Here is a 26787-nt window from a genome sequence, read left to right as displayed (position 1 = left end):
CTTTTGCTTGCTCCCATTATCCTCAATGATGATTGCTAGGGACATAAACGCTGAGGAGCCAGAAAAGAAACGCAATGGGAAGACAGAGGGAAAAGCAATCCCAGCCTACACAGTACACAGCTATGAAAGCAAACTGATTTGCTCAGACACAAGATACTACACAAACTAGTAGTGCTTCTGCTGATGCACCAGTTTCCTAAATAATCACAGTGATACAAAAGAAATCTTGTGATTAACACAAAGTATTAGGATCAGGGAGAATAGAAGGCCTAATCCAGTCTCCACGCATGACCTTAGGCATATCACATCAACCCTCCACACTCAGTCTCCTTACCTATGTGATGAAATTTCCTAGTTTGAGTAGAAAATCATCAGAGAGCATGGGAGAGCCCACAAGGAACTCACAGGACATCCACAAACATTTCCTGTGGACAAGACTGTGGTGAGCCTCTATGAAGATAGACAAGCAGGAGGTAAAAAAGACACAGGGTATCTTGAAGGACAGCATAGCCAGTGGTGTTTAATGACAGCTTCTGCAGCATGTCATGAGAATCAAGGAGGAGAAGTACTTTGCTCAGCCAAAATGCCCAGAGCAGTAGTAAGAGGGCAACAACCAACATGATGGAACCAAACTGTTGCACGTGTGCGCAGCACTCTTCTCCTGAGCTGGCTGGATCCCTGGCAGTGTGCTCTGTCCTGCTGGGAGGGAAGGGGCTTTGTGCAGCCACCTAACTGGCATGGGAATAGACACAGTACAGAAGAGTGGGCTGCAGGGAACAGACAGCAGGCACCAGCTGCAGAGGGCGATGGTTCTCCTTGGCACCAAGTACAGTACAATGCTCAAAACCCATCAGCTGTCTCAGCTCCACCACCAGCAGTTATCCAGCCTCAGGAGTAAAGGGTGAACATGAATCAACTTAGAGCAATATGGGACAATGTGGGGACTCAAGCCACCAGAAGCAGGGAAGTAACTTTAAAGGCATGTTTGATATGAGTGCATGGGCTTCGAACACTGAGTGGGAATACCAAGAACTGCCCTTCTCAACCCCTGCCTGCTTCAGATTCCTGCTGTGGGAAGCAACAGCCCAACATGGACACTGTGCTTGAGGGAATATCAGAATTAGGCTAAATCTTTCTCCTCATCTCACTGCACATGACTAGAAAGTTGGACATTATCTTTCTTAGTGCCTCCTCACACAATGGTCTGTTCAAAAGCTCTGAGGTTCTATTTTCTTCTCTTCTATTTCATGCTTACAATAGTTTAGCAGTGGGAGAGAAAAGGCTGCGCAGGAGTTTCATACTGATTTTTATCTTGGGGGCTTTAGAAAGAAGCAGATAATCTTCGTCCAGCTGCAATCATTCCTCTGCAGTGTTCCAGACAGCAGCTGAGAGTCTGTAATGTGTACATACAACTTCCAAGGGCTGTTATCAATAATGCATTTGATGTGCAGTCTTCAGCAGCTGACCGAGGAAGTGTCTTATAAAGAGAAGGAAATCCTTTGGTCTTCTCGGGAGGAAAGTGGTGAGGAGACAGAAAGACTTGCCATCATTGTGCCATGTCTAATTTATGTCAAGAGGTTGTTCTCATATCAAAAAGATTTTTACATGGGGCTGGTACATAGGTATGTATTTGGAGGATTAGGGAGCACATTGTTAATAGCAAAATAATTTCAGCTTTCTTTAATTCCCTAACTTATAGGGAAGAGCTGCATGAAAGGCTACCACTGCTCCCAAAGCACAAATCCTCTGCACCTCAGATACCATGAGTATGTGGGAGGTGGCAGGGCACCCTCACAGTCTCTTTACTGCCTTCGCAGTGGCTAAGATATTGAAACACGATATTAACCTGCGACTTATGTGTGTGTGTGAGGGATTTATTGATTCCACAGAGGAACGATTAATTTAATGTCATTTAAACATTTCGGGGCTTGTCAGGATTTTCCACAGAAGAGCAGCCACCTCCACACAACAAAGTATGCAATCTCTAGTTCATCAGCAGTGAAGAAGGTCCCTTTGTTAATCAAACAAAAGCTGTTGAGAAGGCCACTGGTGTAAGAATACAGAGTTGGCATCTGCTAAGATAAATCTGCTGGTTTGGGTATGGTGTCCAAAACACACTGATGTGAGAGTAAGAAGTGAATAAGGAACAGGAGAAAAGATGACGGAACTAAGGTGAGCAGCAGAAGCTGTTGGAAAGGGTAACTAAAGAACAGCAAAACTGCTGCAAGCAAATGAAATTAGTCACAAAAGACTAAGCATGTAACCTAATTGCAGGCAGAAAGGTGATGATACACCAAAAAGGGACTAATGGGTACCAGTCCAACTATGATTACTTGGTTCTCCAGTCCTGCAAGCAGCCTGAAAACACCTGCTGGTGCAGCAGAGAGTATTTCATTTAAGTTTGGTGAAGAAGGACCCAGCTTCGAGTCCAAACTCTGCTCTAAATCATACTGTCTGGGCTCAGCCTCCAGCAAAGTGAGGATTTTCTCCTCCTATTCGTGGTGCAGAAGAGGCCATGACTTTAGGACTGAAATTCTTAAAATCCTGAATTTCTCATAATCCTGCATCTATCATTACACCCTCTATTCCTCCTGCACTGCACCACTGTGTGGGGCTGGTGGCCATCAGCCATGGCCATCGGGCCACTACACACTTCTCTGAAGGGATCCTGAGCCCACAGGCTGATGAGAATTACTGACAGCACAGACAGGAATGTGCAAGCACATGCAGTGCCCTGCTCACTACCCTGCACTGTCACAACTTCCAGGGCAGGACAAGGACCAGCTGGTGGGATGAATGAGCTTTGTACATGTTTGAGCTCACATTAAGGTTAATGTGTGAAACAATCTGTTCTGCAGGACGTTGGTTAAACTAACTGGCTGCAGAGGGTTTGGGATGATTGCAAAACTGACCTGCTCTGCAGAAGGTCCAGGGTGAAGCAAAAACCTCTATTGTAATAATGACTATCTTGTATCATCTTTTTTGCCCTGAAGAACCAAGGACCTCTGAATGTGCCTGTCCCCATGGTGTTGGATGGCATCATCTCAAAACCCTGTGGGCCCCACCCTAGAACCATTCCAGAGGCAAAAAAAAACCCACGGAAAAATGCATGTAACATGCATGTAACAGGTGCTACAGCAGATATTAATTCATTCAGAATTTACAAATTGACTAATACAATTAAATACCCTAGAAATAAACAACCAGCAGATCTGACACACTCAGCCATTTCCCCTCGAGGCTGGCATTTTTAGTCTCCCAGGAGTGTTGGGCATATTTTTTAAAAGTCAGTCTCTGTGGCAGTGGCTGTGGTGGGTGGTGAGCAGGACAGGCTCTGCCTCTGCTGCAGGCTGCTTTCCCAGTGCCCTCCAAGCCCTGTCACAGGGCCAGCAGGCACAGGACACAGCCTTTGCAGTGCTGCTCTGGCACACCTCAGATGCCATGAGGCCAGATGCAAGGACCAGGCAAGGCTCAGGAGGCCCTGGAGCACATCCAGAGCCGTGTCCTGCCTCCCTGCTCTGCTGCCAGGCTGCCTTTGGGCAATGCTGCTGGCAAGGTGCCCCTGAGCTCCTCCCTGCTCGCACACAGCTCGAAGGCTCCTGGCACAGCCCCGCTGGCCATCCTGTGCCTCTGCAGAGCCCAGCACACCGACAACACACACCACCTCGCAGCACACAACAGCAGGGACAGCAGCACACACAGACACCTTCCACCCCACCCTCCCTTTCAAGGCTGGATACACTGCAAAAGAAGAGGGGTAGATTTGGAGTCTTCCTTGCAGCATGGAGTGTCTCACTCAGAAACATGCCAGAAGCATTTGGAAGAGGTTGGTATTCCCCACAGTCTGTGTCCCTGTGACAGGGGTGAGCAGGGAACACATTCACAAAAGCACCAAGGTGCAATTCTAGCACTTCACTGAAGTGTACACACATGTTTCAGGCTAGGTTCATAACTCCTGCTGTGCACATCTACTCCAACAACTCCAGGAGGTTCCTGTGCCAGAAGCCAGCCCTGTATCCTGGGATCCATGGTAATGAAAGTCTATAGCACCTGAACTGAGTTCCTGTGATCCAGAGACCTCAAAAAAATTATTTTTGTTTTGCAGATGCTTAGTCAGGACATCATCCTTTGACAGCAAAGCAGGGACAGTTCCAGTTCCCATCCAGGCCTTTCTGCTACAGTACCATACATTCCCCACTGTTTCAGCCAGTCTGTCTTGAAATAGGCCAGGGACTTAGTCTCTCTTCCTTTTCCTTGGAAAACAGCAATACAATTCAATGTTCCCCATTTTTAAAGTTTTCTATCACTTTTCTCCCAGTTATAATTATATTCATACAGTCAGAAAAGTTTTTTCCTTGGATTTTTTAGTCCCTCTCCTGCTTTCACCTCCAGAGCTGTTAGTCACTGTTTGGAAAAGACACACCATTTCCTAGTTTCATCTATTCTGTATTTGAATTTGGTATTATTAGAAAAGAGATCCAAATCATTTCATTAACACACACCTGACCTCAGTCAAACATATCCTCACTCAAAACTTTCCTTACTTCTTTTGTATCGGTGTCCTGGACTCAGGAAGGACAACATTTGTCCTCCCTTCACTACAAAATAAAATGTTATTGATAGTCCCACTGTAACCCTGTATATCCTGGAGTTTTGTCTAGGTTTCATTTCTGGAAAACAGGTAACAGACAAATTATTTGATAATAATTTACTGTCAAAATAGACACTGGATAAATGTTGTTAAAAACAAGCAAAACAGGCTGGAGAATTTTAGGAAAAGCCAAATATTGGCCAGGTATCTCTGTGGTTTCTACTCTTGCCTACACTTCAATTTACAGCAACCCCTCCCTGACATTGTTTTATCCCTCCCTCCACATTTCAAGGGAATCATGTGGGATCAAAATGCTCCACCAAAACCTAAACATTTTGTTCTGATTTTATTAGGAATGATAAGACAATATAAACCACTCTAAAGTTCTTTCAGAATGGGAATCTGTAATGTTTCTTTGGGGGAGTATCAAAAGGAGATGAATCAGCATCTCTGGAGCATTTTTTCCCCAGTCTTCTTTCAGAATGAAATTTCAATGGAAGTTCATAATTCATCCCAACACTGACAGACCACTGCTCACAAGGGGACTGGTCCATCTCTGCTCCTCCAGCTGGTGTTACATAGACCATTGCGTGTTCCTAAATACCTTGTGCAGCTAAGGCTAAGAGAAGAATATTTTTATTGAAGCTTACTTATCCTTTATAATTCGAATTGCTATCATATAAGACAAGGTAACAGCAGCTAGGATTAGGCCCTGCTGTTACTGATTTTTTCCTCTGAAGGTCTCTCGCTTGAACAGCAAAGTCTGATCTAACTCATTCCAGACATGAATTCAAGGTGCACAGCTCCCTGTAGGAGCAGAACCATGGTGCTGAGCTGGGAAGTTTAGAGAATAGAGGTCCCTCAACAGGATGAGAAACCTGCTCCCAAAGAGCCACAGAAATGCACTGTGCCACTCTCCTCACCTGACAAGAAGAACAACATGGATGGCAGCATCTCACCAGGGGAAAAAGGACCACGTCATTAATGAGAGTTATATTTACAACTTTCCATCTACAAGGATGGCATGGCCAGGGTGCCTGCCAGGAGCTGTATTTTAGGAACATTCAATGCAAGGCACGAATCTGTTCCCAGGGGCTGGCTCTTCTCAGGACTGCTGCTTCCTTGATCCATTTTGTTCCCATATTTATGAAAAAGTCAGGGGACAGGAGGAGGTTTTTTTATCTCACAGTTAAGGCCTTATTCAGTGAGCCCCTTTAAAGAGCCAGTGAAGAAGAGTAGATACTATGAAGAGAAATTAAAGGCATATTACATTGGTCTCCTGCTGTGCTTTGCCTTTGGAGACATTTCTCTCTCCCTCCACTGACCTGGCTTCCTAATGAGGCATGTAAACAAGGGAATCCCCCCAACAAGTGTGCTTTCTTACAAGGTTTACAAAATGTCCAGGATACCTGCCTGGCCTGTGTGTACTTCTGACAAAATCAACTAGTACCACTGGAGATCAAACAGGAATTAAAGAAATGGCATTGGCAGGAGCAGGTTTAACACCCCAAGCCCATCAGGGGAGAGAATGCAGCATTATTGATTCCAACCCCTGACCTTGGAGTGATGTAAACAGGAGTGCAGCAACCCTAGAGGAGTTGTAGCAAAATAGTTATAGCATTGCAAGCAGATTAAAGATACAGTTAATATACATACTTCCCCAGATGCTTGTTTATTATTATTCAAGACATGTTTATTATGCAAAATGATAAAGCAGAAAAAAAGGAGAGGAAAAGAAAATACAAAGACACACTGAGCTTTTAGCATGACTGGGGTTTTCTCAATGCTGCTTAGATTTTTTTTTTTTTATTGTACATAATCATTCCCTTATTAGCAGGAATCTTTGAAGTGATTCAGGCTCTAATTTCAGCATTTCAAACTCACAGGCTTATACTGAAAAAACCATAGTGAGCACTTGTAAGCGACCCATTTTTTTTTCCTCTGTATTCTCTATCTCTGCTAGGGTTTTCTACGTCTTCCCAATAAATTATGTATCACAATTTGCCATTTCAAAAATAATTAGAACTCCAAGTTAAACAACAAGGAATATCTGAGAGCAATACATTTTAGAAGAGAAGTGTTTTGCACTTAGGGCAAAACCAATCCCAGCTGCAATGCCACTGAATTATACATATCATCATATTGAGAGATGCACTTTCAGTGTACTTGGAGTGATTGGGTGGACATGTGGAGACTCTACAGCCCCATGATAATGATCTGCTTCAGGAGAACCAAGTTTGCCTCCCAGGCAAAATACTTCACAGGCACTCCCTTTCCATGACCCTGTGAGTTGTTGCAGGAATAATGGAGGGAAAGCTGGGAACCGAGGGGAGAAACTTGACAAAGAAAAGTTATACAGGAGTGGAAATTAATTTGGTGGTGGAACTATTAAATCCAGACAGACAGGAGAGCATGTTCTGAGTCTTCTCCTGTTATGATCAGGCTGTAAACTCACTGGAGCAGACAGACCTCTTTATTGCATGTTTCTGAATCCTGTGCAACAACCAGCCCATGGTCTCAGCTTCTTCCCAAGCACTGACACACTACAGCCCTTTGTAAGTTATACCCACTGCCTTTCATTCATTCTGTGCATTTTAATTTTGGCATCAAATGCTAACAGTGGATCTCCAGGAGAGTCATGCCCCTCCCCAGAACAGGTGGTGATTGAAACCTTTGTGCACCATTAGAGAATTTACAGCTGCTGTACATTACAGGAAATCAAAAGGGAACACACCAATGACTCTGCAAGCTTCCTGTGCAGACAGTGGCTTGTAACCTACCTTCTGCAAAGCAGGATGCCTCCAACCAAAACGTGATTTTCTTGTCTACTTATCACCCAATTCCCACACCAACTTCAGAGATAGCAAAAACCTTGTCCGGGGAAAACAAAATCAGGTATCTAGTGTAAGTAAACAATGCACAAGTTCCAAAGAGCTGCTCCCCAAACAAAGAAGGTTTAGCATCTCATAAATTTAGGCCTCTAAAGCTGGCTAGGAATATATGGTTGGCCTCAACCCAGCAACCCAGCCTGATACCATCCCTGCCTGAACAGATGAGGTTGAAGGTAGTGATGTGGCCGAGCCAACTGGAAGGTCTCTCAAGTTTCTACGAAGCACTGTCTCACCACATTTGGCTTTAGAGGACTCCACTCAGCCCTAGTTTTGTGTTCACCAACACAAGGAAGACTTTTTCCAGGGGCTGGTTATTCTAAGCCCATTCATTCAAGAGTCCATTGGCCTAAACTCAGAAGGAGCTGGCACAAGCCATCCCTAAGACCAGGCTGATAACAGCCTCTGGTTTGATCCAGGGCAGAGGACGTCAGCCAAAACCTCAGCTGTCACACAGAGATTAAACATCACCAAAAAAACCCTTAAAACAAAACCAAAACAAACCCACAGTGATGACATATACAGTTACAGCATCATTCTGGGTTCAAGAGGACGGAAAAAACCCCAACCCAAACCAAAACCAACCAAACAAACAGAAGAAAAACCATTACCCTGGACAATTTTATCTGAAACCAGTCCTGGTCTTGAGGGTGTTTTAAGAATTCCTTACTGGGCTTCCACGCAGCATGGAAGGCAGCCAAGCCATTCATTCATCAATTGGCTCATGTGAGTGAACAATATCTGTGGGGAATGCTGACCCATTTTTTTCAGAAAAAAACCCACATCCCTCCAAAACGGCTAGTGAAAAAAAACAGGTACATACACAGAGAGAATAAAGCTGTAGTTTAGGGTCTGCTAAGCAAAGAGCAGGGACAATGTGTCCCTTGGTGTGGTCAGCAATGAGGTCCAGGCAGCATGGCCTGGGGACCCTCACCCCACAAGGAAACCTGCGGCATCTAAAAGAGACTGCCTAAACAGGCTGAGCACTTCTCAGACATATCCAGTTCTTTCATGGCATCCTGATCTCATCCCTTGTCCTTTATGATGAGCTTGACCCACACTGCCTGCTCCTAACACACTTTATCCACGAATTTTCTGTTTTCTTGCCTTGGGGTTTGCTCCCAAACATGGTGAATATATGGATTTACTGCAGTAAGTCAAAGACAGAGCCACTAGTCATCACAAGGAAAGTATCCAAAAAGGTCCATCACCCTGGAGTAGAGTATCACCCATTTACTGCAAGCAGAAACCTTGGATCACATTGATAAAATGAACAGTTTCACTCTTATTAGCTCAGACAGAGCTCAATGCCATCAAGCTGTGGCATGTAATGAGGTTCACTTCATTAACCACCGGCAACCACAGTGCATCCTTCCCCATCAGCCTTCCCTGATTAACCTTCCTACTCAAGACAGGCACACTTGTTGGAAATATGCAGGCCCATTAAACCACCCTCACTTGAATACATGTGTGATCTGGTGCCTTTTAGGATATCATGTCTCACTACTGCTAGAGAGAGAGAATTTTTCTCTGCATCTCCTTTAGTCTTACAGCCTTCAAACAACATTTTTCCAACTCTCTATTACTTCTTTTTCCCTAAGACCCACATCTTTCCCTCTCCTGCCCTATTTGTTCAGAAAATGATGACTACTCATGGGTCCAGGAGGACCCTGTTGGCTGACTGTGGCTCTGTGACACACTCTGATTTCCTGCAATCCTCATTTACAGGACATTAATGGTACAAGAAGCATCAGCACTGGGCCAGAATCGTGTTCTGCACTACACAAACAGGGCAAAGCACCAGTCTTGAGCCCCTGACAATGTGCCCAGAGGGATGCACGTGCAATAATGCAGTACCACACCATGTTTGGTATTACCTTTAGGACTCTGATAGCTTTACAAAAAGAGGAAGTTTTCATTGTTAGTGAACCAATTTAATTTATTTAGAAGCAGTCAATTATGTTTACTGGGCTATGAAAGAACAGGAAGCGTCTGGCATCCACAGAGATCCAGATTGATCTCTCTGTCTCTTCTTGACAAGCAGCCAGTTTTGAGACCTATCTCGCCAGGCATACTAACACATCCACTTGCTTTCTACCCTGAGCTGCTAGGGAGACAGAGTCTTGTTAAATCCCAAGGGAAAAGGGGAAATCCCAATCATGTGAGTGGTATAAAACTGACCAGGAACAAAGGTGGAAGAAAAAAGTTAGGAAAAATTGCATCGAGCAACCCAAACTGCCTTCCTTTCAGTGGTCCCATCTTCATGCTCACATACACTTTTGAAGCAAAGTAAAAGCCAGGCAAGAGCAGAATTACTGCACTGTAAATTTACACAAAGGCAGATGAGATTAGAATCTGGCTATGCACTGTAAAGCTATCATAACTACAGAAATGAGAAGTGTATTATTAACTATCACTTTTTACTACATAGAACTAGAACTAAGTTATTTGAAGCATAAAAATTCTGGCAAAGGGCTGCCATATTTAATAAATCACCAAATCAATTATTCACTGTGAAAATCAATTACTTAGTTTAAATGAGAATCTTATGAATAACCTCATGCCCTTTCATGCCATCTAAGAAAGTTATAAGGGAATTAGTTGGCAAAAATTGCCACACTTATCTTTTATGTGCATTGAAAAGACCACACAAATACAGGGAATTTCTGACAAAAGAATAGTCCAGAACCCTTTTAAGAGAGTCAGGGTATTGCTGTGGATTTACACTGCAGTCAAAAGCAGAGAATGACCCATTGGGGCACCACCTATGATCAGGTATCTGGGTGCAATTCAGAAGGAATCCCATTGAGTCCATGCCATTTCACAAATGAGAAATCAGAATATGACCAGCCAACTCTATACAAACACCTCAAACAACGTAACCTACATTAAGTACGTACTTAAAGGAACAGAAAGTGTATCTTCACAGGTCAGGAAATAAAGCCACGAATCTCTGTGGAGACACTTTAAAGTGAATATTGCATGGCCTTGCAGCAGATCCCCCCACTCCTGCTTTTAAAGGTTTGCTGATAAGTGACTGTTTTCAGAAAAAGGTGGAAGTCCCAGCGCAGTCTGCTTCCTCCCACCCACAAAACCAAGGCACCCCAGGAGCCCAAGAGTGCAAAGTACTTACTGAGCTGTAGAGATACCCCTCAGCGTTCATGGCAACGTACAGACCTGCCTTCACCCCTTGGATTGCCACCACGCGAAGACCCACAGGAATTAGATTGAAAAGGGCTGTGGAAGGAAAAGAAAAGCAAATGTTATGGACACATCACCCTACATGGCCACTGCTGCCTTTGCCCCAGGGCCAGCCCACCCCACTCCTGCCTCTTCACAAAAGAGATCGCACTAGGATCAGGCATCCTGCTTCCAGCTACAGAGAAGGACTGCAGCCATGGAGCTGACGGTGAAAGGAAATTTTTAAAAGTACTGAGTTTGGCTGCCTCCCAAATGCCTTAACACACCCATCAGTCTGTCTGATCACTGCCTTTGCAATGCCAAGGGCTCATCCGTGCTCCCAAGCAAGAGCATCACGATGGCTTTCTGAGGGCCATCTGAGCCAGGGCAACTGCTCATATACAGACTTTGCCTGTGGCAAACGCAACGACACAACTCAGTTTAGCCCACCCTGAAACAATTTAAGTCTAGTCACACTTTCCTGCATTTGCCATATGCTAAAAGAGTACACAGACAGCGACCATGGCCAGAAGAATGCAAATTAACTTGTCTGTGTGTTTGCCCATGTGATCCTAGGCTGTCAAGGGAATGAAGAAACTCAAGAAGAGATAGTGCACCACTGTGGGATGTCAGCACTGCTCCCCATTCAGGATCAGCCCTGGAGAGGACTGAAGAGGACAAGATCTTCCATTATTCAGCTTTACTGCAATCGTATTGATTAAAGCATTGCAACCACTTCCTCTCAGTTAATTACTTTATTGCTTGATCCCCACCCAGCAGACCCTGTATCTCACTGAAAGACTCTTCCCATGAGTATATACATTAATGTACTGTCAGACTTTTGCTACATTTCTAACAGCATAGGCTCAAAGAGGAGGCTATTATCAGCACTGATAGACCGAGCACTGAAGCATTAGCATGGCTGTGTTTCTACTGAGCTTTATAGGACGAGAGTATTTAGATGTTGTGGGATCCCTTGTGCTTCAGCTTACAAAGAGCTAACTAGAACTCATGCCAGGAAGCTGAAGATATGGAAAGATGGGCACAGGGTCAGGCAGAAATATAAGCACAAACACAGTGGAAATACTTCACCCAAGGTCTCTTCCCACACAACAGCCTTGAAACAAGAATATGCAAGGCCACTTTGGTCAGGACATCTACCAGGTGTCTTGGCTGAGCTGGTTTCAGAGTTGCCTCCAAAAGAGGATCCATAAATTCCAGTGCACATGAATATATTTTTTCTTCACTTAATTCCCAAAGGATGACTCCCTTCAATGAGCTGCCTAAAATGGAGACACCTCAAGTCTAGTTAAAAAAACCCTACTCTCAATCTCAGCCCCTTCTTGTGCTTTTAAGCACCATATTCAGTAAAACATCAAAGCATGTTCTGAAGTCTTACCAAACCCAGTGCTTGTATGTGTGTTTTTGCGGGAGAATGTCAATAGATGTATATGAAAAATGTAGCCTAGGCTGGATATTGATTTGTGAATAACTGGAATCAAGGACAATGCTACTCTGGTACTCTCCCTAGACACGGAAAACACATCCCAGAGTAACTACTCAGCATTAGAAGTGTTGCCTATCCCTTTCTCCCTACCATGAAGGTCTAAAACCTTCTGCAATTAAAAAGTCTGTAAGCAATTCCCCTTCCCTATTTCTTCCTCCTACTGAAAAATGGAGCATATTACTGCTAATAATGAAACAGAATGGGCATCATCATTCATTTCCTACAGCCAATTAGTCTTGCATAGAAAACTTGTGACAGACCATTCAAAGCATTCATTAGGCAGCAAGGTGATAACACCCAGAATTAGTGGTTGAGAAGTTCCACTTGGAAGCACCCACATGTTTCCAAAATCTCTTTCCACCTCTACATGCAAAGGGAGCAAAGGAACAATCCTATTGTGCTGTGCTACAGTAGCACTGCCAGTTCCCAAACTCCCTGGGATCCTGCTGCACCCACGATCATGGCAGAGCATCTCCTCCTCAAATGCAGAGGAGCAAGCAGGCATAAGGACACAAAGCTGACAGAGGAAACTGGCAGCCAAAAGAAGTTTTAGGAAGCAAATATCTTCCTTTATTAGAAACAGCAGCAGTTTGGGTCAATCAGTTTTGTAAATTCCCAGAGCTACATCTGCACTCAAATCGAGAAATACCTTTGTACAAATTGATGCCCTTTGCTATTGTGCTTCCAAAAAAATATTTCATATTTAGAACAGATATAAAAGCTTGTAAGCTTTATAGTAAGAATGTAAAAATGGGAGGGAACCCCTCAATCAACCTCAAAAGCAAGATGTCTCATTTTTCCTCAGGAAAAAAAATCTGATTCATTTGAAACAGCAGATCTGAAAATGGGAAGGAGGACTAGCTGCGGTAGAATAGAACTGGACACTGGGTGTGCTGATGTGAAAAAGAGAAAATTTTAAAAATTCTTTTAAAACTGTTTCACTACTGGAAATGGCACAATCTATGCCATGTGCAGCTTCATGGAAGGGACAAGCTCTTTTACTTCATGAGCAAAAGAGAAAATACTTGAAGACGTTGAGTATTTGTGCCCCTTTTCCTTCATTATATCCTACCATCTTCAACCAGCAGTATTTACACCTGACCCTACTACTTCTAGCACATTCCAGTCCTAAACACATGAGAATACTGTCACTGTTATGGTAATCCAGCAGCTAAATTCTGAATGCATGTTTCCCTATGGGTCTAAGTTACCTACAGAAATGGAAGAGTGAGGCAAGACCTGCCAAACACAAGGTGTGATCCATATGCTCAGCTTTAAACAGCAGCAAGTCAGACAAGCTAAAGTCATTTATAATAGGTGATTTGTTCTTGAGCGAGACATTTGTGCTGCACGTGAATAACAAAGAACTAATGGAGGATGCAATGGGCCAGAGCAGCCTCAGTGCATGACGTGGTGAGGATTAAGATCCTGAGGGGAGTCTGGAAGGCTGCTGAGATGATCAAGAGGCTCTGGTGCAACACATAATGTAAGAAGAAACAGAGGGAACTGCATTTGCTTGACTCAAAGAAGGGAAAGCCACAAACAGATTCTTCTCAGAGAAACACAATGGAAGGACAAGAGGCACTAGACCAAAGATTCAAACAGAAATGAGGACTGGATATGAAGAAAATTCTCTACAAGGAGAATAGTGCAGCACTGGAACCCAAGAGGTTATGAGAGGTTATGCAATAGCTCATTCCTAGAAATGTTTGAAAGAACTCGACAAGGCTCTGTACAACTGAACATAACCCAAGTGGAATGCTGGAATGCAAGCCTCTGTAATCTTTTGGTGTTTCTGGCCAGAAAGCCCCAAACAATATCTGGCTGGAAAGCCCCAAACAATACCCTAGATATGCTGGGCTGTTTCCACCTGGTCTGTCCAGTTCACCTATCATTTCTGTACCGTCTATTTGCCAAAGCTTTCCAGATGTTCAGCAGGATGATGTGGGCAGACAAGGAAGTCCACTTACTCTTATGAAAGGGCATTACCCTGCTCAGCCCAGGGGAGAGCAATAACAATGCAAGCACTGACAGCAGCAGCGAGCCCTGAAAGGCCATTTGAGATCACTGGAGCTGGAAGGAAAATACACTGCCCCAAGCTGGGGTTCATACATCACAGGAGGACCACAAAGAGCGGCCTCATGAAAATCACTCCAGTGGGAAGAAAACTCTTCATATATCCTAGTGCCAGCAGCCAGAGAATGTGCCCCCTTGCTTACACTGAGATGGCATGTCTCTAACGGCATGGCAGAAGGAACAGATGTCCCAAGTGCTGGCTCCTGGGAAGCTGGCTGGACGCCCATTCAAATGCCATTAGAACTTGGCTTCTGGTTTTTTTTTTTCTTTAAGTGAGAAGAGGTGGAAAATAAATGCCATCAGCTTCAAGAACACACACAAAATGGGCAATAGATAATTAATATAAAAACTGCTTAAATATTAGCAGTTCCTCTTGTATAAATAACTGGGTTTTTATTAGAACTTTTAATTGCATCAGATATATCTGAGGGACATGGCGTGTCTCATTTTAAACGTTTATTTTGCCAGAGTAAACCAACCTAATGTATTCCATGAAAATTATGCATCCTTTCACAATGTTAATTTGAATAATCAGTATGGGGATACAAAACACAAAGCAATGTATGGAACACAGTGTTCACCAGCTGTTTAGCTGTGCCAAGATGACTTCTGCATGGACAACAGATGGTCATCAAGGGTGGGAAGGATCCTCCTCTGGCCCTCAAGAATGTCCTTCCTGCTGTGAATGCAAGTTAACCCCTCTTCAGGGATGGGAAAATATTATTTATCTAGTCTTTGATGAGTTTAGCTCTTGCACACACTTCTGACTGCCTGGTCAGGAATCTTCTGGAGAAGTACTTCAAAACAGAAAACAGCAGTGAAGAAAATCTGTAAGCTGTTTACTTGGACAAGTAACTTGATTTTCTTCTGGTCAAAAATTGAGGAAGAAAAAAAGAAAATAAGACAGTTGTCTTTATTTTGGTACTTCCAGAGTGAAAAATGTGATTTCGTTTTGAAGCTGTACTGGAAACTTCACATATTCTAAAATGTTCATTCAAACTGAAGATTTATGGACAAGACCATGTGGTAAAAAGTTATATAAAATTAAATAAATCACAGTCCTAATTTAATTTTCAGGAGCCAAGTATTATCAGATTGGATTCTTTCCCTCTTTTGAGATCCCCTGAGATCAGAAGATGGGGAATTATTTGGCTTCGATCTTCTCTCAAAAACTTGCCTAAACTTTCCAGCATAGTCCCTGACTTCGAGCCAGTGGCTTGGCACACTTCAGTGAGATGCCTCCTGTCCCACCAAGCTGCTGAGGCAGGGCTGCCATCTCACCAGATAAATTTACACTCTAAAAGTGTACTTCAGCCCATCTATTTCCAGTTAAGAAGACTGGGTGGAAGCAGCTCTCAAGTACTCAGCACCTGGCCAAACTCATCTCTGACATTTCTGGGGGGATATATAAGTCACAGGCCTTTGGGCAATTGGGGCCCAATCTCAGCCGTGGGAACGCAGGAGGTTCCCCTGCAACCACTGAGAGTGCAGCAGCTTCTCTCATCTCCCGTCAGTCTGAAATATTGCAGAACTGCTCTAACATTTCTCTGCTGTTTACCTAAATTCATCCCTGCTCCCATTTAAGCCCATTACTTTGTTGTTCAGTCCTCCGTGATAGATGAGGGCAATGAATCCCTGTCATCTCTCGTGTATCTTCCCATGTTTTTGACAAATAGGCCTCCAATGGGATTTTCTGCAACTTAAGAACTCCCCAGGTCTTCTTCCTTTAAGAAAAAGTAGCTAATACAGCCCACTGAACTCACCCCATGTGCTGGTGTTTGTCTGAGAGTATCTCAAGGCCAGACTCTTCTTGAAGGAGACCCCCTGAGTCTCTGAGTGTAGAAGTGGGTGTATGTCTACGTCCATAGATTCCCCTGCTCCACACATAAATCAGAAATTGTCTCACTGCAATTTGCAGTATTTAGTTTGTTTAATATCAGTGCATTAAAAAGGACTAAAACCTGACATTTGTGTTTGATACAGCCACGTTTCTGGTGGATGCAGACTCTTGGGTCATTCCACAAGAGCTTTGCCAACCACCTGCAATTTCAGTCACCATCTTCCCACAGCTCCTCTCTCCTGTATGGACCCCCAGCCCTGAGCTGCCTGCAGCAGGGCAGCCCCAGAACATACCATGCTCCTTCTACAGCACTCTGCATCTTCCTGGGGACGGGGTAAACATCAGGGATGTGGGGCTGCAGTCACCTTGCACCCCTGTCCAAGTGCACCTTCACAGGACAATGTCAATGCCCTGCTACATGTGTTGCACCCCTACAGTCACCCCTCACCTGCAGCCCGAGTCCTGCCTTCCTGGAGGAATGCCACCTGCAATCCAGCTAGGAGCTTCTTTGAATTACACCAAAATTTGTCTGCAAATCGAGCAGACTCCTCCTTTCACAAAGTACATGAAGTTTGCTTCCATCAACCCTACCACACAGATAACTTTTGTTCATCTCTAATAATGACTGGGAAGCCAAATTCCAAGCTGGTCAGGTTAAATACACCTTTAGCAGTGGTACAGGGAGCTCCAAACCAACATAGATAAGAAAAAGCAAGATTTGAGTCCTACTCTGCTGATGCAATTTGTCGCAGCAAGGATCTGAGCTTAACTGCCCACTCAGGGATGGCACTCTGATGCCTCTGAAATGCAGAGATGCTGCAGAAAATACTCTACACCTTTTCTAACCTTTTGAAGAGCTTTGGCATTGACAGAACCACTTCCTCTTCAAAAGGAAGATTGACTACTGCTTTGAATGCATTTAAACCAGTATGGCTCTTGCACATGGCCATGGTTTTTAAACTGTGTGGCTCTGTTGCCCTTTGTTGTCCAGCACAAACCCAACTCCTTTGAACATGGTTTTGGAAGATGACCTCCTTTGACAAGGTCATTTGATACCCTCAGCCTTTATACCAGCCTCAAAGCACGAGACTTCAGTGAACAGCTGCTTTTCTCCAGCCTAGAAATTCCTGATGCCTGCTGAATTTTTGAGGCTAAAATAGTGAAAACGATTTTCTCCTCTTCTCCTTGCAGAGAGAATTCCCCGTATCCTTTACCCACGTGGCATGTGTATAAATATAATCTCCTTTCTCTTCTGGCAGCAATTCAAATCATGGGTTTTATTCTCCACCCCACCCAGATGGCAGTTACAGAATCGGGGCAGGAGGGAAGAAGATCGGAGAGGAAACATATGAAATTATACTGGCAAGATTTAAAGGGGACAGAGAGATAGGAAAAAAATGTGCAGAAAACAGCTGTCTTCCTCCTAATTTGGTCTTTTCCAAAATGAAGCTGCACGAGTGAGACCCACTAGGTGATGCATTTGATTGTAATTGGGTTGCAAAACAGGCTAATTTTTCTTACTGTAGTCACTGTTTTCGTCCTTGGTCCCATCAATTGTACCATCTGGGTGCATCTGCAGGAAGTATTCCTGCTGGCTGAATAACCTTGTCACAATTCCTTTCAGCTGGGGTTCTGCAAAAAAAAAAAAAAATTATTACCAGATATATCGAGTAGCACAAGACCAAATTTGCTTGTCCCCCATTAAGCCCTGAAGAAGTGCTTGGCAGGTAAGACTGCTTTCAGTGATTCCTTTCAAGCATGGTTGTAAAATATTCATATATAACACACAGAAATACAGGCAAATACAACTGAGATCAGATGAGCAGGTAGAATGAAACGCATACTTGGTGCAGTAGAAACAGATTATGGAACATCAATTCTCTAAAAGTTGCCTACCAAATGGAAGTATTTAGACAGTTGATGTATTTAGAATATGCCACTTGTTCAGAAGAGTATTTGCTAGCACTGTTGCAAAGAATGTGCCCATTGTTTCTTAACCTGTTTGTGAAGCCAACCACCTTGCTCTTTGTATGGTTGAGTCACTATCATGCAGCGCCAGTTTTATGCCAATGAAAAGCTACTTTAATCACTGGTATTACAGTGGTGCAAACCCAGAGCAACTGAGTGCTGAAACAGGGCTGCACATGAGTCCAACTCTGTGGGATTTGGGGAGAAAAATTCGGAAAGGAACAGACACAAGACATTTCCAAAACTGACCTCTGAAACATTTATGGGCACCTTAGACCACCTGTCTTTTAAAATCCTGCATGTTCCCGCCCTCCTAAAACACATGCCACACATTCTGGCAGATTAAAATCTTTGTTTCCAACACAGATCTTTCCCAGCCCCTGTGTATCATGAGCTAGCCATGCCCTGGCTGGTTCTTCCCTATTGGCTCTTCAACATTTTCTATCTTCCTGCTGAAGCGTAAAAGGAGAACATGGAAAAAAGAGGAACCAATTTGAACTTCACATGACAAAGGTGTGCAGCTTTACCGCCTGTCTCCTCGTCACCCTACCAATCAAACACAAACTAAATGGTCAAAACCAAATTCGATTGTTATCGTGCAAGTCTTAAAATTTGTCACAGACATTGCTGCTGGAACATAAGCAAGCTGACTGCATATGAGCAGACACACTAGCTGGATGGAGGAGATCCTCCTTGTGTGACAGGAGGTTGTGGTTTTATGTGACCACCCACCAAAAGTAAATAAATAAGACCCAATTATTGCTGGCTCAATGGACAGGAAAGAATCCAGTGTAGCATACTAAAATCTCGTCAGGCTCCTGCCTTTCATGCCTCTAGTGAGGCTGTTTAATAAGCCATGGTCGTTACATAACCGTGGTCACGTTGTGTGTTAGTGTTCCCATCCGGAGGACTGCTCTTGCTGCATCGCTGCACGACTCCCCTTTGGGGAACCCTCACCCTGCTCTCCTGCACTGACAGCAGCAGCAGCAGCAATCTCAGATCCAGACAGGCTGCAGGTACAAAGGATTTCAGTTTCAGCAGTCCCTACACTAGCCAGGGGGAGAGTCAGGTACTTTTTCACAGCTATAAAAGCCACTGAATAAATCAGATCAGATGGCTTCTATGCTACCTTAAAAAAGAAGTGATTTCAGTGCAGTGAGTGCTGTAGGCTGCAGTCAGGCTTCCTCCCAGCAAGACTCAATGCTGGGACAGTAAATAAGTACAATTGTACTAGTCATCTACTAAGAGCTAGCACTGGCCAAGCCAACATATGTCAAAATAACATCATTTAGCTCATTCTTCTTACTTAAATGAATTATCTACTTTGTTGACTGAAGAAGCTTGATTTAACTTGCTTTTTCTTAGAAAAGTACATCAAAGCTAGAGGAAATTAAAAGCTGCATTCTCAGGCACAGATGCCTGCACCACCCTCCTCAAGTCTGTCCCCTTCCTCCCTTTTATCTAATACCACAATAGTAAAGGAACTAATAGGCACTCTTTGATATGAGACACCTACATTTGAGTCCCTGAATGCATCTTAGCCTCAATTTTACTAGCTGGTTAAATTTTAATGTTTAAGTACTTTGCATGGAATGGAAGAGCTCCCAGAAGGAGAGATTTAGGAGGTGCTCCGGCAGTCTGAGGCTCTCTGTGTGCTGGAGAAGTGGAGAGGTCTTCTCTTAATGCTCTCTGAAGAGGAGTGGGGAGAGAAAACAACCCTGACTTTATCTCTTTTCTTCAGAAGATGACTTAGCTACAGGACAGAATTAGAATAGCATATTTTCCTCATTCTTAGGGATGCAAACTGTATTTCAACCATGCAAATCATTTTGGAACAGAAAAATCTCTCCCACTTTTACTAAATAGCCTACCAAGTAAAACACTGACCAAATCTGCTTATTGTTAATATCTTATGCCATTTTCAGAGTTTATCAGAATAGTACCCAAGATCTCCTGATCCTTCCTTGCATCCTTTCTATAGATGCAAACACATGCACCAGAAGACTGTATTACCTTAGCAAATTCAGGGTAAATCCCAGGGTTCCTTTCTGTTACTGACCTGACAGACACCTGGTCAGCTTTAACAACTGCCCTTTCCATAATGCCGGCCTTTTCTGAGTCATTGCCTACCTAGGGAAAAGTTGGAGGGGAAATCTTGTGTTACATGATCTAGTTTTGCTGAACTTTGAGGCTCACACCCAAACCCAAAAGTAAAATTCAAAGGCAGTGAAGCAGAGAGTTCTCAGCCATACACAAACCCACATTCCTCCTGGCCCTAACACAATCTGAAAGCAGCAGAGCTCCTGTCTCTCCTCACTGCACAGATTCTCTTCTGCAGGAACATCCCTGTGAGGGGATCCTAAATGAGCCCACACTCATTTAGGATGCCCTGTAGCAAAAAAAAATGCCTCTTCCAGACACTGAAGGATCAGCGAGCATTCTGGAAACACACAGATCTCTCCTTTCCTGGTTTCTTCATTTCCTTGGGTCTCTTTCTATAGCAGAGAAGTGCTGGTGAGAAGCTGCACCTTTGGGTACCTTTAGCTACCTGAACTAAACAGAAGCAGTGCAGGGAGGTGCACAGCCAGCACCAAGTTCTCTCCTCTAACACAAGGAGGGCTGGGGAGTTGCCTGAGCAATGGGTGATTTGTCGCACACAGTACAGACATCTCTCCACCTGACCTGATCTCTCTCTGCATCCCCAAACTCCCACAGGCTGGCCAGGCCAGGTCCAGAGGGTCCCAAAACCACCAGTATCTCTCCAGTGCCTGCAAAAGAAGCAGCTCAAACACAAACAGGTGCACAGGTGACAACAGCTGCTGGAGTAGCTGCTTCCCACCAGGGAACCTCTTTTCTTACATCTAGGCATAAAGTAAGGTACTGGGATTTGCCATTCATACAGTAAGCAGTGTGGCTGGAGGCCTACAAACAAAATTTTATGTGAAGGCAACTTTTAACAAGGAGCAAGGATTTACCCATCTTCCTCTCTTCCCACTATTACCTGAAGAGAAAATTAGATAATCACAGGACAGGAATTTTCCTACTAGCCCAGAGGTAAAATGCAGCACATGACTTTTAAGAGACCTGCTTTTGTCATATCATATATTTTTAACATCACTTCTTTCCATTTACAGAGCAATTTTATCAGTCTTCCAGCACTGCTAACCCTTATGCTGCAGCATTTGTGCTGAAAACCTCAATTTATAGGAAAAAAACCCCCTCAAAACCAGTAAGTCTCCTTGTCAATTAAGGATGCTGAGACACCCAGGTAAGTCAGAACAGAGAGACAATGAAATAGACTGAGAACTTTCCAGGTTTGCAATAAAAAGAGAACCACCCTTCCCGACAGATATTATTGACAGTGCTTATTGGAGTACCAGAGGGGAAAAATACAATAAAACCCCACAACAGCAATACTTTTGTCTATACTTCCCTCAATGATACTGCTCCAGGCTATATTCAATAAGAGAAAGAAGCAAACCATAAAGCAAAGGAAAAAAATTGCAGCACAGATAAGCAAAAACTCTGCTATAAGTATTTGCTTTCTATAATTCTTAGAATTTGTCACAAATCAAACCTACTCTCTAACCTCGGGCTTGTAAAGCAAATGGGACTCAAATCCTCTTGCTTTTAAAGGCGCAATGCTGCAAAACACACTTGGGATAAACCTATTCCTCCCACTCAGGCTCCTCTGTGTGTGCTTCTATTCTGCTGTAGAAGCAGCTTCCCCTGCAGAAATGGAACTGAGCTAACATGGACAAGACTTAGGCACCAACTTAGTGTCTCCCTAAACACAAAGTCAAGCACTTCAGAATGGATTTAAGAAAGATATTCTTGCTGCCTTAATCCCAAACTACTGACTGAACAGAAGAGATTTCCACGCAGCTTCTACTCCCAGTGCAGACCCCATGCTACCAGGTTTCCCATGCAATATGCAAAGGGATATTTTTATCCCTACTTTATAAGCAATACTGCTATACTTCAGGATGCTTACTTTAAAGATCCTGTTCTAGCTGCTCATATACAGCTGTTGAAGTCTGGGGAGTACTGGAGAAAACTCAGTGGACTCTCTTTATGCAGATGCAGTAAGCTCAGTCCTTCAAATGTGGCAATTCCAGAAGGGAAGGGAACGCAAAGGAAGATCACATTCAGGAAGAACCACAATGGGGACATCAGAATGCAGAACAGAACAATAACACAGAGCAAGAGCTAAGCTGCAACTCTGCTAGTGTGCAGCATCTGTCAGACTAGGCACTTTCCCTTCGGTGAAGACACAGTTGTCACCTAATGACCCTTCTTAGAGCAGTCATCCACTGACAACGAACTGAACATCCCCTGAAGGGCATCTTGCTTGGTCACCCTTTCCACAGGCCAAACTCACCACTTCTGCCTGCCCTGCTTTTAACTTTCTGAGCCCTCTGGCACAGCTAAGGCTAACTAAATCATGATCTGACTGCTAATCTTCCTGTCTCTACTTAAATGGTAATGTGATGCTGCCATTATTCACTTCTGCTGTCCTGCTGCTGAGCCTTAAAGTCATCTCAGTTCACCATGAGCTGCTGTGCTTCCTGCCTTATTATGCAGCTACACAGTGATCTTCATCCTCCTGGGGCTTTCCAAGGACATGATAGTTGCAGGGTGCTCACATGCACTTTGTTTGATCTCCAGGGGCACGCTCACTGAAGACCAGAGGATCAGGGCTAAATCAGTTACTCTGCAGAGTCATGGCCCTCACCCTCAAGCTGCAGGCATTGCTGAAGATATCTGCTGTGTGCTGTGGGGAAAAGTGCAAGAGTACTGACAGAAATATCACTCTTTATTGACCTTTTCATTTAAGGTGAATAAGGAACTCACCCCTTAAATAGAAAATGGAGAACACAGAAGTATAATAACTCCCCTTAATGCAGAGAGGAGCTATGAGGTCATGCATCAATGCAGCATTTAGCAAAGCCCCACTGAGGGCACCAACTCCTGCTTATTTCCATCAGCAAAGCAGCAGCACTAAACCCCTGGGGAAGGAACCCTACTCTCTTATCATCACTGTAGGGTAGCCCAATTTGCTCCAAACCCCGGGCTCTGGAGCAGTAAAGAACAGGGCACAATGCCGACTTTCAGCTGCAACTTCACTGTGGAAGGCAGTCTGATATGGTCTCATTTCTTGCAACTCTCAGAATGCCCCTTATTACAGCAACACAATGACCTGAGGCTGCAGTAAGCCAGCCCCACTTTGCCTTGGGCTGGGAGTTATAAAAGGACTCAACACAAGCATAGTCATAGAAGTCGCCTTAATGTGAATTCTCCAATACAATGGCACAGAATTTGGAGGGGCCACTTTTCAATGAACTCTTAAAAGAGATGAAGGGCTTAGTGACCTTTGAGGAATTTGAGCCACTGGCTCCATGGATTCTTACAATGTATAGCAATGCTCTCGGTTGGCAGGCAAGCCTCCACTTGAGGTTACTGGTGCAGAACTGCTTCTAAATCTACTTCAGAAGTTACTGTGCTGGATGCGAGTGGTACTCAGTGTGGGTTACAGCATAAACTCTGAAGCTTGTGGGGTTACTGCTCTCTGCACAACGAGCTGTCAAACAACAGAGGACTCTGAAAGCTCAGATGGGAAGCAGTGATTTTCTACCCAGAAACCTGCAATAAGGCACAAGGAAGGCACCTACTGCAGAATTTCCACAGGAGATTTGCCCATTTGTTTGCTCTCTTTCACTGCAGCTCAGTGCCTCTGTCTGGTCTTAGCACAGCAAGGCTGTGAGAGATGCCAGCAGCAGGCTCCCAGAACAGTCCCTCTGGCATCTCCTCAGGACATCGGCCTGGCAAGGGAGAAAACATCTCCAGCTCTCCTCTGAACCACCTCAGCATGCTGCTGACTCCCTTCTGTGTCTGTGCAACAGTTTTGCTGAGGATGTGACTGCAAACACAAGAATTGTAATACATCTCAGGAGCATATTTCACCTAAATGTTCTTCAAACATTTGTTTATTGCAATTAAACATTTTAGCCAGGAATTTACACATTCCATTATTCTTATTTTTCCCCATTGAGGCTGCAGCTGTCATAATGGGAGGTTGATTTATGACTCACCTAACCAGCACTCAAATCCCTAGCACACCAAGCCCAGCACGCAAGTCAGAGCATAAACTGCTCCTAATTTACTTAGATTAACTCCGCATTTTAAGTGCCACTGCAGAAACTGCAGTTCCCGTCCCCTAAAAAGGATGGGTTCCAGAATACTCGATAAGCCAAATTTTGCAAACACACATTTTGTAGACAGAGAAGGGCACAAAAATCCCTCCTCCAGAAGTACAGTATTAATGAAGGCTTGTAATAAATCGGCACGAAAGTCAGCAAGCTCCATGCAGATTACTATGGTGACAGGCATCAGCACAGAACTCAGGGATGAAAAGCTGAGGGAGATAAATGTTGGGGTTATTTTCCCAGCTAGAAGCTGCCAAATTCTCTAGGGTGTTTGGAGTTAAGATGAAGTAATTTGGCTGTCTCAAATTAAATGCATCACTATTGACATAAGTTTAATAGCACAACTCACTACAACAATTCACTGAATCCACCCAAACTGGGAAGCTCAGGAATAACACCACTTGCAGCTGTGAAAGGAACTGCTGCCCTTGAAGACCCAGAGTGTGTTTTCTATGGCCAAACACCCTGACCAGCTCTGCCACACGGTGACCATGGCTGTAAATCTTCAGCAGATGCTGCACGTGGCTGGCTGCGGCTGCACCTGCAGTGAGTCACGCAAGGAGCAGGTCGGAGCACCATGAGCCACACGCGGGGATCCTGGAGGACACTCCAACTGTGTCATGCAGGTGCGGAGGTGGGAAATCCTGCTGCAAAGTGCTGAGTGTTTTCAGCTCCCACAGGATGCACAGAAGTGCACAGGCAAAAGGAAGACATTTATTTCCCAGTGTCACAGTATTTTCCAGTTTCTGTCACTAAACTCAGCAAAATTGTTTGGGGCTGAAGGACATTTATTCCTTGAGGAAGGCTACAAGCAGGTGGCCAGGATGGCCTGTGTGATGCTGCCTGTAGCATCCTGAGTAACAAGCAGGGAGAGGGCAAAAGAACTGCAGAGCCAAGGGAAGTGAGTGTCACAGGAGAGCATTTGTGTTTATCTGGATGTCTCCTCATGATGCCTGCACACAGGTCCAGTCACGGTGGGTAACAACAGCTGCCCAAGTATTAGGGAGCTCTGTAGCAAAGCCAGGCACCCAACCCCACCTTGCAAAACTGCCATGAACCCCTTTAGTTCAGATGCAGCCATTTGTCTTAACACACTGGCACATCACCCAGCCTGTGAGTAGGATGGAGAGATGGAAACAGACTTACTGACATCAAGATTTGCTCACGAGGTCTGTGGTTTTGGGGACACCAAACAGTCAATCCCAGCTCCTTTCCCAATGATGCAGAACGAAGGCCATACTCAGCTTCAGTTTAACATGATTACAGGGATAGCGTCACCCTCCAATTACAAAGCATTCATTTGGAGAAGAAAATGGCTCTGGGGCAACAGGGCTGCATGGCACACTCGTGTATTTACTCATCTCAAGTGTGAATCTCCACCCAGGGCTAATAACCACAGAGAAACAACTGGTGTTTCCAGGATGCATTACGTGTAATAACAGGCTCTGCTGGCAGGGATGGCCTCTCTGTTTGAAGGACATGCTTCCAGAAATGACATTTCCCTAACTCAGAGGGATGATGGGCTCAAGCCGATGACAGCACCCATCAAAGCAATCGCCTCCTGTCACCGTCACTTAGTCACTAGAGCAGAATGGCACCTTGTAGGCAAAAAGAGCATCCAGAGAAGTGATTTCCTTTCCTGTGCTGGTGCTTGCCAGGAGGAATAGTAATTAGCTCTCCAGCATGGAGCACAGCTGCCTGCCTGCACCCCTCCACGATGCCTGCTTTGCTCTAACCAAGATGAGTCCCTCCAGGGAAGTCTTATTCCTCACTTGTAGAGTAGGTGGAAATGATGTGATTGCACGTCTGTGGCATTTATGCAGGTGCTCCCATATCCAGGGAATCAGCTTTACAGGGATGTTAATAGAAGTCCAGGGTAAAGGGCAGAGAAATTAGTCATATAAAGCATGGAAAATTGGAGGTGCCACACGGAATCACTGCTACATGTCTGTGGATGTAATCTGCTACATGTCTTAGCACAGCCTATGGATGTTAGAAAGAAGGGAAGTCACCCTGCAGCTCACCCACTCTCCAAGATCTGGATCTCATGTGACAGCCACCCAAGGTCAACGGCTCAAGGATGACAAGGTATGAAGTTGTGGATGAGTTTTCCCGGAAGGCAAACAGCAAACTAATGTACATGACACATGAGCTATCCCCTCGGCACAAACACCAAGGACTAAACAGCCATCACAGCACTGCAGGGCCAAAGAGGAACTGAAAGCTGAACCACTGCAGCTGAAACAGAGGGACAGAAAGTGAATGAGAACTGATGGCCCACCTGCCACCAGGTATTCTGGCACAGAATTGTTGACTACCTCTGAGTAAAACTGCCTAGCTGAATATTTTGCTGAAAAGTTCAGAGTAAGAGTAGATAAAGTTATATACAAACTCCATCTCAATAACTGAAACGAAGAGAGAAATCTGAAAAGATTGCAAGTTTTTATTTTTTTCTTTTGAAACGACATTTTCTTTGGAAATTTAATGAAAAAAATGTTAAAAGCGCCACAGAATAAATCCAAAGTTTCATT

At 44.3% G+C, this 26787-nt stretch overlaps 1 protein-coding gene across 3 annotated transcripts in view; it reads right to left on the bottom strand.

The window, feature by feature from the left end:
• FGF12 (fibroblast growth factor 12) overlaps nucleotides 1–26787 on the bottom strand; it is a 218325-nt gene that overhangs the window by 58838 nt on the left and 132700 nt on the right. For all 3 annotated transcript variants that reach the window (XM_066193339.1, XM_066193338.1, XM_066193337.1), the window contains 2 exons: nucleotides 17604–17714; nucleotides 10613–10716 (listed from right to left, as the gene is read on the bottom strand). In XM_066193339.1, coding sequence (XP_066049436.1) covers nucleotides 10613–10716; nucleotides 17604–17714 — 215 coding nt within the window. The remainder of the gene's footprint in view (nucleotides 1–10612; nucleotides 10717–17603; nucleotides 17715–26787) is intronic.

This window comes from Chamaea fasciata, unplaced genomic scaffold (genome assembly GCF_029207755.1).
Source record: "Chamaea fasciata isolate MVZ Bird 193981 ecotype frontalis unplaced genomic scaffold, bChaFas1.0.hap1 SCAF_11, whole genome shotgun sequence".
In the NCBI taxonomy this organism is placed as follows: Eukaryota; Metazoa; Chordata; class Aves; order Passeriformes; family Sylviidae; genus Chamaea; species Chamaea fasciata.
Note: the sequence above shows the minus strand (reverse complement) of the source record. Positions and strands in the feature narration are given on the sequence as shown.